Source organism: Fomitopsis serialis (assembly GCF_022376445.1).
Source record: "Fomitopsis serialis strain Sig1Antser10 chromosome Unknown B0H18scaffold_80, whole genome shotgun sequence".
Lineage (NCBI taxonomy): Eukaryota > Fungi > Basidiomycota > Agaricomycetes > Polyporales > Fomitopsidaceae > Fomitopsis > Fomitopsis serialis.
This window is the reverse complement of record NW_025955040.1, coordinates 142,595-156,526: the sequence shown is the minus strand read 5'-3', so window position 1 is coordinate 156,526 and position 13,932 is coordinate 142,595. Positions and strand designations below refer to the sequence as shown.

The 13,932-nt window shown below is 54.1% G+C and overlaps 1 protein-coding gene across 1 annotated transcript; it reads left to right on the top strand.

The window, feature by feature from the left end:
* Positions 1-68: 68 nt before the first annotated feature.
* B0H18DRAFT_957625 (uncharacterized protein) lies at positions 69-1,233 on the top strand (the record flags this gene model as incomplete). Its single annotated transcript, XM_048042589.1, has 5 exons — positions 69-148; positions 220-247; positions 301-439; positions 510-547; positions 643-1,233. The coding sequence occupies 5 exons, from the start codon at positions 69-71 to the stop codon at positions 1,231-1,233; spliced, it is 876 nt and encodes a 291-aa protein (XP_047889428.1).
* Positions 1,234-13,932: the final 12,699 nt, after the last annotated feature.

The window sequence follows — 13,932 nt, the reverse complement described above, 5'->3', positions numbered from 1 at the left end:
CAAACGTCTTCAAAGCGTCTCAGACGTCTCTCTGCTGTCCCAACACTGGCCACCACTCTTCCAGCACCATGTTCCCCTTCCCTGCTATTCGCTTCGACCCTCGCATCATCAGCTGTCTATACCAAGCGGCCTACCTAAGTTCGAGGACGTATGCATGAAATCGAGGCGGTGCCATATATGCTCGACTATTAACCACGTCACTGTGGTCTGTTTGGAGAGAAAAACGTTTGGGTACCTGTTCGATTATGTGAGTGCCGTATCATGCTCCTTGTGCTTTTGTCTAATGTTGTTTTTGTCCAGTGTTTGATGTACGCACACTGTCCGATGAAGCTGAGTCGTGTGCAACCCGACATCTACGCGAGGTACGCTATGGCCAAGCTTGCCCGGGAGAAGAAGGTGGAATACGGCGGGTGGGTCTTATGGGATCTGAGCCGGCTCTGTATTCGAGCATGGCACGGCCCATTCACTTGACCCATCTGGGGCCGCCGGAAATTGCGCTACACTGGCAGGGCGAAAGGTACTGGTTGAAGTGTGGGTTTACGTTTCCGTAAGTTTGAAACCTCTTGGACCTAGAAGCAGTACTGACAAACGCATCTGGCGATGGACAGGTGGCATACCAACCCGTTTCCGTCCCTCTGATAGGGGAGCTTGACGAGGACGGGAAAAACGTCGTTATCCCTGGAGTATCCGAGCAGCCACTTCCTCCGCCAACTCCTGCCGCTGTTGAACTGGGAGTTCACTGGCGAAATCGAAGGCCACGACATGGGCTTTGATAAGTACGACCCGTCCCTCGAAACATTCGTTCCATCTTGGATGGAGCCTACATTCCCCATCCGCCTCTCCCTTCCCCTCACCAACGTACCCGTGCTCAAAGCGTCATACGTCAAGATGACGACATTTGTGTGCAACTACGCAGAGGGAAGTCAGCCGATACTCCCTATGTGCTCCATGAGGCACAAATTCATCAACCTCAAGTGGATCTGGCCAGTAGGCCTTCCACGTCGTCGCGAATATGTGCAGGCGAGGTGGCACACGGTGAGGGAGCCCGTTCGAGGTTTGATTGCAGTGCGGCCAGACATCGGGGAAGCAGGATGTCGAGTTACGGTAGCACCAGAAGGTTTTGACAACACAGGCCCTGGAGCCTACTGGGGTGAAGATGTAGGCGCGGCGACAGTGTCATCAGATGAAGGTGCATCGGATGACGGCGACGAGGACGGAGAGCTGTGGAACTGATTGATTACATTCCTGGGACTGTACTACTAGTAGTTGTTTGCACCGTGAATGGTCTGTAACTGTACAATGTATCGCATGTTGTCTCAGCGTGCGTGGTATCGTCTGATGGCTCGAGAATGGTATGTTTGCAGCCTACCAAAGTGGAACTTAATGTGAACAGAGAGACTTCACAGTATACCCGACGCGCCTAGAAACTAGTTTACGTGACATAACTTCGTTAAGAGGCATTTCACAAAGAAAGGTGTACCATTAATCTGTCTGAATGGCATATAGCTCCCTGAAACACCTCTCAGACATGTGAGCTTGGTTCAGGTGTGTTTGGAATTCGGTCAATCTGATTGACAAGAGGCCGCAGCGTTCCACGGCCCGTCCTGCGAACTTGCCCACCGATAAGTCACGAGCTCCGGACTCCCGAGGCTCTTCGAAGGAGCGTACCGTGCGCTTCGCTTCGCCGCTGTGTCGAGCCAGCAAGCAGCACCGATCGAGGCCCCAACCACGCGTTCGAAGAGTGCAGAGCGTACCGGTCCACCGCCGAGAGCTTCGACGCCACCTGCAGACTCTAGGCCGAGCGTCCAGGCCTCGGCGCCACCAGCGCAGTCAGTGCCCGACAAGGAGAGTCCGATCCATCCTTCGCAAATGTTCGGGACGCGACCTATGCACCACCGACGACCCGAAACTTCGGAGCAGCGCCTACGAAGTTTAAGAACCGGGACGGCTCGTATACGAATCTTGCACCTGTAGTTCAGGCCCAGCTGCCGAGTCCGTCTTCAAGCGGTCGATGAGCACGCCAACGGTACCGCTGACCATCGAGGAACTGTTGAGCATCTCGCCCGAGCTTCGTAACCGCTATCGCGAAGCTGTGACGCCCCGAAGAGTGACGCATGACTCGAACCCGACTTCGACGAACATGGCTGTGTTCGAAGAACTTCCGACACACGACCCGCGTTAGTAGACTGCCACGACAACGAGCTTGATCCGGACGCTACCATCATTCCAGATTCGTACGAGACGTACCTAAGGGTGTTGCCTCGAGGCGCGATACCTAGTGAACTTACTGTCGCGGCCGAGTCCCACTCGCTTCGAACGATCGACCTCACGATCGATCGTAAGGAGAAGGTAGCCTGCATTCTCGATCCCGGTTCGCAGGTCATCTGCATGTCGGAAGCACTGTGCTATCATCTCGGTTTATCGTTCGACCCGACCATCGTCTCAGCATGCAATCCGCGAACGGTGGAGTGACCGCTCGCTCGGCCTTGTTCGAAACGTACCATGTCAAGTCGGCCCGATCACCTTGTATCTCCAGATCCACGTCATCAAGCGCGCGTCGTACGACGTGCTGCTAGGTCGACCATTCGACGTCATCACTGAGAGCCTGGTGAAGAACTTCGCCGACGAGAATCAAACCATCACCCTGTTGTGCCCGAACACGTCCGAACAGATCACGGTACCTACGATGCCTCGAGGACGCCGAAGTTCCAAGAGGTTTTTCAGAAGAGGCAGTCGGGACTTTTGAACACGTAGTTCAGGCCGACGATGACGAGCAAGTCGCACTTGTGATCGACTTCGAAAACGATACCCCGTCCATTTCTGCCTATGCCAACATTCATCTCTCGAAGACCCAGTTCTCGCGGCTACGTATCTCTCCGTTCCACATACCTATTCCAGTTTTGTTTTCGATGAAGTCAGGACAGCCACCGAGGCTACGAGATCGACTCAGCATACCCCGTCATACGCTTCGAAACCTTCGAACACGCATGCATCTTCGACCACTTCTCCGAACACATTCTCTCGTTCGACCGACTTACCTACGTATACCCGCACCGGCCATACCCACGACAGTACCGACTCGTCCGAGGATGCTCCTGATGTGTCCACATTCGCACAGGCAAAATCGAAGAAGAAGTACAAGCCGGTCGCACTCAAGACGAGACCTGTTCTCGGGTCCGTCCCCGAACAGTTTCGTATCGTTCGCGACATCAAGGGAGATCCGCTCTCTACGATGCGTGAACTCAACCCCAACCCACCTCCTTTCAAGCCCGAAGGTCGCTACACGGCCGAAAGGGCAGCTGTCTCGGATAAGCTGCACGACGATGATCTGTTACAACCCGCCGAACGCGATCTACTTCACCACTTCATGGCTACGAACAACGACGCGTTCGCTTGGTCGGACAACGAACGTGGCAACTTCAAGTCCGAATATTTCCCACCCATAGACTTTCCTGTGATCCCGCACACGCCCTGGGTCCAGAAGAACATCCCTATCCCTCCTGGTCTGTACAAGGAGGTCTGCTCGATGATTCGCCGCAAGATTGACTCTGGAGTCTACGAACCTTCGAACTCGTCGTACCGTTCGCGATGGTTTTGTGTTGTTAAGAAGGACGGCAAGTCCTTGCGGATTGTTCACAGTCTCGAGCCTCTCAACGCAGTCACGATCCAACACTCTGGTGTCCCGCCGACTCCCGAACATCTCGCCGAACAGTTCGGAGGACGAACGTGCGGAGGGATGCTAGACCTCTATGTCGGCTACGACGAACGCTATATCGCCGAAAGTTCGAGAGATCTCACTACGTTCCAGACACCGTATGGAGCCATGCGACTTACTACGCTTCCTATGGGGTGGACAAATGCAGTACCCATCTTCCACGACGACGTAACCTATATACTTCAGCCCGAAACTCCCGAACACACTGTACCCTACATCGACGACGTTCCGCTCAAAGGTCCGGCTAGCGACTACGGTGGTGAAGTCATCCCACAGAACCCTGGCATTCGAAGGTTCGTCTGGGAACACTTCCAGAACCTTAACCGGATCGTCACTCGAATGCGCTACGCTGGCGGACGTTTTCGGGAGTCAAGAGTGTGCTGATAGCTCGAGAGATCATGGTCATTGGCCACCGTTGTACGCCTGAAGGGCGCCTGCCTGACGAATCTCGAGTCGCAACCATCCGAAACTGGGGCGCCTGTCAGACCTTGTCCGATGTTCGAGCGTTTCTCGGCACGATCGGAGTGTGCAGGATATTTATCAAGAACTTCGCGCACCGGGCCGACGCGCTCGTCCGTCTAACAAGGAAGGATATGCCCTTCGAATGGGGCCACGCACAACAGCAGGCTCAGGACGACTTGAAGCAGGCCTTGCTCGAAAGCCCAGCACTTCGTTCGATCAATTACGACTCGACGGCACCTGTTATTCTGGCCGTCGACACGTCCTTCATTGCAGTCGGATTCCTCCTATGCCAGTGCGACGAGGAAGACGCCAAGCGCAGGTACTACAGCCGATTCGGGTCAATCACGCTCAACGACCGTGAACGTCGATTCTCGCAACCAAAGCTTGAAATCTATGGACTATTCCGCGCTCTTCGAGCGCTTCGAATGTATGTCATCGGGATTCGAAACCTGATCGTGGAAGTCGACGCTCGCTACATCAAGGGAATGCTCGCTAATCCTGATATCGCACCGAGTGCGAGCATTAATCGCTGGATTGTTTCAATTCTCACGTTTCACTTCACTCTCGTGCACGTGCCCGGGACATCGCACGGACCGGATGGACTGTCCCGAAGAACGACGCAGCCAGGCGACGACCCAATCGACGAAGACGACGCGTTCGAAGACTGGATCGACAACATGTACTCGTTCGTGCACATGATACAGCCTTATCCCACCCTCTCCCGCCCTTCGAACGTTGCGGTGCTCGTGTTGACCGAGGACGGTCAAGATTTCAGTAAGGGGGAGGATGACGACGACTACGCGATAGTACCACGCTCGGACAAAGCTCGAAAGCTAGACGCACGTGTCGAGCAAGTCAAGCATTTCCTGATGACTCTGTCGAAGCCAGACGGACTTTCGCAACGAGCGTTTGAGGCGTTCTACAAGTACGCGACGCAGTTCTTCGTCACCGGGGATCGACTCTGGAGACGAAATGGTCAGGGCGCGCATAAGGTTGTCCTACCACCCGAGCGAAGGCTTCGAACATTACGCGAGAGCCACGATAGGATCGGACACCGTGGAATCCACGCAACGATAGTAGCAGTCTCCGAACGCTTCTGGTGGCCCGATCACAAGTCCGACGTAGGCTGGTATGTTCGAACGTGCGACCTATGTCAGAAGCGTCAGTTACGACAGATCCTCATCCCACCGACGGTCGCGATGCCAGCCGGACTATTCATGAAGGCGTTCTGCGACACGATGTTCATGCCTGTTTCGGGAGGCTACAAGCTCATAGCGCAAGCGCGCTGTTCTTCGATCACGTACCCCGAAGCTCGAATGCTTCGAAGAGAAACGGCTCAGACCCTTGGAGAATGGCTATATCAAGACATTGTCTGTCGCTGGGGTACGCTTGTTGAACTAGTTTCCGACAACGGCGCACCCTGGGTCAAGGCGCTCGAATACCTCTCGAAGAAGTATCACATCAACCATATCAGGATCAGTGGCTACAACTCGCGAGCGAACGGTATCGTCGAACGTTCGCACTTCGACATGAGACAAGCTTTGTTCAAGGCAGCAGACGGAGATCAGTCACGCTGGTCACAAGTCTTCCACTCAGTACTGTGGTCCGAACGCGTAACGACTCGTCGAAGGATGGGATGTTCGCCGTACTTTGCAGCAACAGGCACGCACCCGATACTGCCTCTCGACGTCATCGAAGCAACGTACCTTGTTCCACCACCTGAGACAGCACTCGACACTACCGACTTGATTGCCCGACGAGCCATAGCACTTCAGAAACGGTCGGAGGACCTTTCGAAGATCTACTCGAAGGTCTACGAAGCGAGACGTGAGGCTGCGCGACGCTTCGAACGAGAGCATCAGTACACGATCGAAGACTTCGACTTTCAACGAGGGGACTTAGTCCTCGTACGAAACACAGCGATAGAGAAGGCCTTGAACCGTAAGATGCGTCCACGATACCAAGGGCCTATGGTCGTCGTATCTCGGAACCGAGGAGGTGCCTACATCATCGCTGAACTAGACGGCACGGTCCTCGACAGACCTATCGCCGCTTTTCGAGTCATTCCCTACCTTGCTCGAAGATCGATCACGATTTCACTCGAACACCTGGATGTACCCTTCGAACGCTTGCGTGAAATGGAACAGTCAGACACACTGGGCGATGACGAGCCAGACGCGTCCGGCTTACCCGGCGAACTAGACGATGAATCGTCAAGTTCAGAAGACGAAGAATGAGTCTGTCGAGAGACTCGCGCAGTATACCCTATACAGATTTATGTTTTAAGGACACCCTCGCTCTTTTTCACTTCGATCCTAGTGCCTAAGGGTTTGGCCACGGAGGGGGGTCGGTACCGCCAATTATTTTTTTCTTTTTTGGTTCTTTTTCAAATAGGGTTTGATGGGTTCCCACGCTCGTTACGAGCGTGCCGGTGGTCGGATCATGCACCCACGCCCCGTACTCGCCTCTCTGCACCCCCATCTCTGCTCGGTGTGCCGCGCGCACAAGTGGTGGGATGCAAGTGTGAAGTGCCAGGCGTGTGTGTGTGTGGGATGCAAGTGTGAAGTGCCAAGATGAATAAGGTTTGATGGATTCCCACCTGAGCATGTGGTCTCTCACTTGGGAGTGTTGTACTCGCCACTCATTTCTGGCTGGTGGCTGTTCCATGTGCCTGGAGGGAAGAGTGTTGTCCAGAGTGCTCGAAATGAGTGAAACATGTACTGTCACGACCGGTAGTAGAAGTATCTTCTTGGTCGTTAGGAGTTAGCAGTGTTAGTCATCGTGATGAGGCGAGAGAAACCTGCACAGAGAGAAGCAGAGTTTGGGCGAGCTCAAACTGCCTGAGATGGCAAGGAGCCTTTCTTGGACACACACAGTGAGGAGCTCACGTCTAAGAGCAAGGTGCAGGGAGCACTCTCTCGTGGTCAAGGATCAGTCTTTCAGATTCAGCCAGCGTGGGTGGGATGTCGCGCACACACACGTATGAATGAGTTGAAGGCAAGTATGCCCGTGGTGTCTATGGCTTCAGGCGCACTTCGGTGAAGCCGGAAGCGCGCAATTACTATTATATATGGCAACTACAGAGCCCTACTAATCCTGTCTGCACTCCATCCGTAACAGCACTCTCCCCCCTCACATGTCCCTACACCTTGCTGTGTGCCGTGGTTGACGGTGTGTGTACCAAGTGTAACACGGAACTGGGGACTGTTATGGATCTGTTTCTTACTCGGTCAATCTCCGAGTTAATACCAACGTTACCGAAATACTAATGAGCGGTAGTACCGGTTTGTATTGATAGTAACAAAGAGTGAACAACTCGGAAATGTCCGGAAATGGGTTTCGGAGTCATGAGTGCCTCTAAGATCGACTAGAACTCAAGGAAAAAGGTGGTGACTACAGATCACAATAACGAGAATCACATTGGGACTTTCCGCCAATGCTGACGTGCAAGTATGCAGAACCAGCCCTTGATCGGAGAGAACCTCTGATCTTGGTAAGGATGTCCTTCAATAGAGTGTTTCTATTGGATTGTTTACTGCTCTTTTCCTAGTAAAAGCGGATTAAGACGGGAGAATGATACCAGTATACAGAGGAGTAATATACCCAATAAGTAATTCCGAAAAGAGGGTGTTTCCGGAATTGAAGCGTCACACAAGAGATACAACAGAAGACTGTCATGCCTTACTCTAATCCTTTGTACAGCTCAATGAACAATTACCGGACCCTTACTAGTAGCGTGAAGCAATACTATCAAGGGTATGCTACTCGATCGACGGCTCAGCACGTAGCTATGAGTCAATAGTAACGGGCTAATGTACAGCACGAAGCAATGTACCACTGTGCGTGGTAAGTGCCACCAATACTGACTCTAGGAGTCAAGAGCAAGATTGATCAGTGATCAATTTGACAAGTACGAGAAGTACAGGAGTATAGTATAGATGGTGAAGATGAAGATGACAATGGATCTTCCAACTTGCTCTCGGGATTGCTCCTTTTATGGCATTTCCCGAGTGCACAGCCGTCATCAGGGCTTTGTACACCGCTTTCCGAGACCATTCAAGGCGAACAATAATCTCACAGCCTCAAACAGTAAGGAAGTTGCACTGTGTATGCCCCAAGGCATGCCTGAGATAGTAGCCACTGATCACCGAGGATGTGCTCTGTGATCCACGAGGGCATGAACCACTAGCACAGCCTCGTGAAACCTCGGAGCCTTTCCTTGAAAGCCACTCCTAGATTGCCTGAAGTCGGAATAGTGTGGTGACATGTTACCTAGTAACAACTATTGAAGGCATCTGGTCAAAACTCGGTAATAGTCCGATTGGTAAATACATACGTCGGCAAAGAAAATCACTTAGCCCCAGTTAGAATGCATCGTAAACACTACAATGAAGTCTGTTCGAAGGAAGTGAATGAAACATAACAAAGTCCGGAAATGATCAATAACAATTCCTACTTACTGTTGCTTATCCTATTCGAAGACTGCGGTTTCTAGTAGCAAAGGCTTGACAAAGCCTTATCCCTAACAGGGACACACACAGAACTGGGACATGTGACTGTACAGACACAGTAAAACACAGCAAGGCACAGGCACTGGGAATCCTTTCATCACCTGAAAATGTATTTGAAGCCTTGTAGTCATTGACTCATGTGAGACCTTGCCATGTGTTGTTCAGGAGGTACCAAGGTCATCCAATTTATCAGGAATTTTAGTGCATTTTCTAGGCCCCAATCACTACTCAAAATGAATGTTCTGCACATTTTTGGACTGCTTTTTCATAGTCACATGACCAAAGACCATGGGGTCTCACATGATCTGGGGGCTTACAAGCCACATGACCAGCATTGTGGGTGGTCTGGTTGTGGCACATGGATCATGTGACCTGGCTAAACACAGTGGCCACTGTGCACTGATATATCCAGGGGGAATATACATTCCAGGCAGGTTGTGGGATAACCACAGTGGGTGCATAGAGGTCTCAGAAAAAGCTCACATTGCCCCATATGGCGGGTAACCTACCAAATTTAGTAATTTGCAATTGAAGTGAATGTCTGGTGCTCCATAAATTGTAGATAAATCAGAAGATATTCATAGAGTCCTATGGCATGTTGCTGGGGCCTGTGTTGTTTACAATATTACCATATATGGAAGATAAGCAATAATACCATGTGCATGGGGGTCATGATACTGTAGACATCACTACAACCCAGATGTCATGGGTCACAGGCCCGCTGCTGCCCACTGCAGAGGTCCAATGTAGTCACTGGTCACAACCGACACCACTGGCGCTAATCCCTTGATTAGGCACTAGCTAAAACAGAGGTGCCTGCGGCACACACACAGTGCACAGTGCTGGGCCTGCTGGCCCGCCGGGGGTGGCATGTTTGCTGGTCACAGCACTGTCCACCGCCGCATATTACTGAAGTACTAATGAGTGATAGTAACAAAGCGAGAATCATTTGGTAATGTCGGAAAGGGAGTTTGGAGTAAGGATTGCCTCTAGTTTCAACTAGAACTTCAAGGAAAGGGAATGCAGTACGGGTGACTACAGATCACAATAACAACAACTCGGTCAGCACTTTCCACCTAGTGCTGATGTACAAGTCCGCAGTACCCAGCCAGCCCTTAATCCCTGAATCGGAGAGAACCTCCAATCTCGGTAAGGATTGTCTTTCCATAGAGTGTTCTATTAGATTGGTTACTGTGCTTTTCCGAGTGAAAAGCGGAATAACAGTATGATGAAACCAGTATACAGAGGAGTAGTATGCCAGTCAGTAATTCCGGAAAGGAGGCATTCCGAAAGCCTCCTTTCGGAATTGAAGTGTCACGCTTAGTACAGCTTCAGTGGCAGTTACCGGACCTTTACCGACAGACCTAAGTCAATGTCAATAAAGGTATGTTACTCAGTGACACCCAGTGCGAAGCTATGAGCACGACAAAGGTAACAGCAATGTACAGCGATGGAGATGTTCTGACTTGCTATGCATTTCCTAAGTGCACAGCCTTCTAGCTACAAGAAATACTTCAGAAAATACTGGAATATAGTAGAGGGCTCTGTACACTGCTTTCTGAGACCGTTCAAAGTGAACAATTATGGTGTACCGTTTGATGCTTTATTATCCCATATCAAAAAGATTGTAACTCACCGTATCAAAAGGTTTCGTGACCTCGCTCCATCCAAAAATTTTGCAACTCGCTCCATCTAAATGTTTCGCGACTCGCTCAATCTAAATGTTTTGTGACTCGCTCTATCAAAACATTTTGCGACTTGTTCTATCTAAAAGTTTTGCCACTCGCTCCATCTAAAAAGTTTTTGCCAACATATCTAAAAAGGTTTTTGGTGCCCACCATTGTATGTTACTCGCTCAATATATTGTTCTCGCGCCGAACGACACGCTCAGCAGCGCCGACGATGCACTACGACACCGAGGGTGTTATGCGTCACGAGCCCGCGTCGGTGGGCGCTCCGAGCGCTGCTCTCGACCACCACCACCTCATCTCTCACTGTGATTTAGGCAACTACACCGACCGCCCGACTGCACTAGGAGCATCCGACGACTCTCCGCGCGGACAAGACTGCCTCCTTCTTCCTTGCCTGGTCCTCAAGCTCCACCCGGGAGACCTGCACAGTGTCGAGCTCCCATGGCAAGGGCACCACGCGCAAACACGTTACGCAGCCGACGAACACCGCGGGCCTGGGCGCAGCCACGCAAGGATGGCAAGCGTACTAGACAACGGGCGGACGGGCGAGGGCGAGGGCAGCAGAGCGAGAGTGACGGCGAGGGCCAGGTGAGTCGACGCACGCGCGCGTGAGCTCACTAACGGCAGGCGCAGGACGCGGCGACGTGCAACGCGACGCGCACGACGACCGCGGGCACGCAGGGCCAATGCCCTGTGTGTAGGCATGGCCGACGAACAAGGGGCGGGTGGACGGGCGGACGGGTGGGCGTGCAGCAACACACGTCGACTGCGAGCGCGCGGGGCAAATGCCCAGTACACAGACGCGGCCGACGAACGCGCGCACGAGCTAGCAGGAAGGCCAACAAGCGGGAGAACAGGTGGCCGGCGGACAGGTGGACGGTAGACGAGTGGAAGGACAGGCAGGCGGAGGACGGGTGGAGGTGTGTCGGTGCGTCGTCGTGCAGCACGACACGCCCGGCAACCACGAGCGCGCTGGGCGAATGCCCAGCACGCAGACGTGGCCATCGAACGCACGCGCAGGCAGGCAGGTAGGTGGGCCAACGGGCGCACAGGCTCGCAAGTGGGACGGCGAGCGGACAACCAGACGACCGGCCGACCAGACGACTGGGCGATCAGACGACCGGGCGACCACAGCGGACGACCGAACGACCGAACGAGCTCGCGGGTCGATGGGCCCAGAAAACGAGAAGACGGGCGGGCACTGGGCAGACGGGCGGGCGGGCAGGCGAGCGAGAGGACGAGCCGGCGGGCATGCAAACGGACGACGACATGCATGCGCAGGCCGGAGAACGGGCAGGGGGCGTGGACGGCGAGGCGGGAGAGCGGACAGGCGAATTGCGAAACGGATGAGCGGGTGGATGAGCGGGCAGGTGAGTGAACGGACGAACACGTGGGCAGATAGGCACAGGGCGCAACAGGTGGACCGCGAGCATGGGTGCAAGGGTGGGTGGACGACGAGGCGTCGTGCAGCACGACACGCACATCATCCGCGAGCGCGCAGACACCGCCGACGAACGCACGCACGCGGGGGGACGAGCAGGCATGCAAGTGGGTACGGAAGGGGACAGGGCGTGGACTCGGACCAGTACCACACGCACACCGACCGCGAACGTGCTGGGCGAATGCCCAGCACGCAGACACGGCCGATGAACGGCGAGCGTGCTAGCGAAGGACGAGCGAGAATCCGGGCACCCCAACGAGGTGGGAGGGTGTGTGCCAGTGGTCTGTTGATCGTGCGCCGACTGCATCGCTGGACATGGTCTCCCGCGTGGAGGTCATGTCGTATACGCTGAGCGAGGGCCTCAGCGTAAGCAGAGGTCCGAGTCGTATCTTGATGCTGGAGGTGGACGCGGCGAGCGCACTTGATCGTGCGCTGACCGTGTCGCTGGGTATAGGGGATGGCATGGACATGCCGGACGTTGGTGTGGCGATCGACATGCTTCTCTGCACGTCGGTCGGAGGCTTTCGCATTGTACCTGCATGTCGCATACCATGAGATTCAAAATAAGAATCGTGGGCGGTTCCTCCGCCATTGGTGAAGAATTTAGGTTCATACTGCGTACGTCGAACGAGCTGTTGCTCGACGTACCCCAGTACATGCAGTTTGGGATATGCGGCGAGCACAGTAGTGACCGTCGTGGGGTGTACCCCGGTGCCGTCGCTCGCACATGAGAGGTCGACGAGCGCGCCGAGTACATTTGCGAGTACCACGAGCGCGGTGTTGTTCTCGTCGGTAGAGTGTACGTTGAGCAGTAGGCTCGACGTACCCTCTGTGTGGCAGATCGTACATGGACGGGGCACGCCAGACGTGCAGCAATGCGCGTCCAACGTGCTACCGTGCGGAACGTCGGGTACGACCAGTGAGATCGTCCCGGAAGACGGAAGAGCCGTCTTCGTGGTCAGAAGAGCGTACCACGGGCTTCTTGCTCGTTGGTACGCCTGCTGGCGCGGGCATTGTCGATAGAACGGGCACGTCGGACGCGCGGTTGTGTGCGTCCGCCATGTTGCCGCGTGTAACACCGGTTATGACCATAAGGTCGTCCCAGAGGGCGGAAGTGCCGATGCCGTGGCCAGCAGAGCACACGACGAACTTCGCGTTCGTCGATACGCCTGCTGGCACGGGCACTGGAAGCGGGAACGGCGAGGCGGGGACGGCCAGCGAGGGCGTACCTGCGTGCGAGCCTTCGTGCGCGTTTTTCCTGCTCGCCCTGTGCCCTTCCCCTCCTCTCCCTTCCTCCTTCTCCTTCCCTCGCGCCTCGTTCTCTGAGTTCTGCGCGACCTTGTTGCTCGGCGCTGGAGTTGCACGCGCGTCGTGCGAGTCCTGGGCCGGGCGGCCTTGTTGCGTGTCGCCTGGGTCGCAAAGATCCGGGTACTTAGAGGTCGCCAGAATCGAGAGATGAGGTGAGAGGGTCAAGTGGAGGTCCGGGTGGAATTTGAGGCCAGGGAGAGGAAGGAGATAGCGGTCTTGTACCGCGCGCAGGGTTGTCAGGGGCCCCTAGCTGAACTGACGGAAGTTCAGCTAGGCGGCCGTGGACTTGAACTCGCCTGCCCGTTGGGACAGCGCGAGTGTCTTGACGAAGGGTCGGGTGGCTGTGGTGGTTGCCCAAGTAGGTGAGAGACGAGTCGAGAGCTGGGCGCTAGGCGCTAGCACTCGGGAGCGCTTACCGTCGACGCGGGCTCGTGACTCGACGCCCTCGGTGTCGAGCGCGTTGTCAGCCGCATTGAGCGCGTCATTTGGTGCGCCGAGAACAATAGTGAGGGAGTATTTGATAGATCACTGCGGTGAGGCACCAAAGACTTTTTTAGATGGAGCGAGTGGCAAAACTTTTAGATAGAACAAGTCGCAAAATGTTTTGATAGAGCGAGTCACAAAACATTTAGATTGAGCGAGTCGCGAAACATTTAGATGGAGCGAGTTGCAAAATTTTTGGATGGAGCGAGGTCGCGAAACTTTTTGATATGGTGAGTTACAATCTTTTTGATATGGGATAATAAAGCATCAAACGGTACACCATAAACAATAAGCTCACAGCCTCAAACAGTAATAAATTCG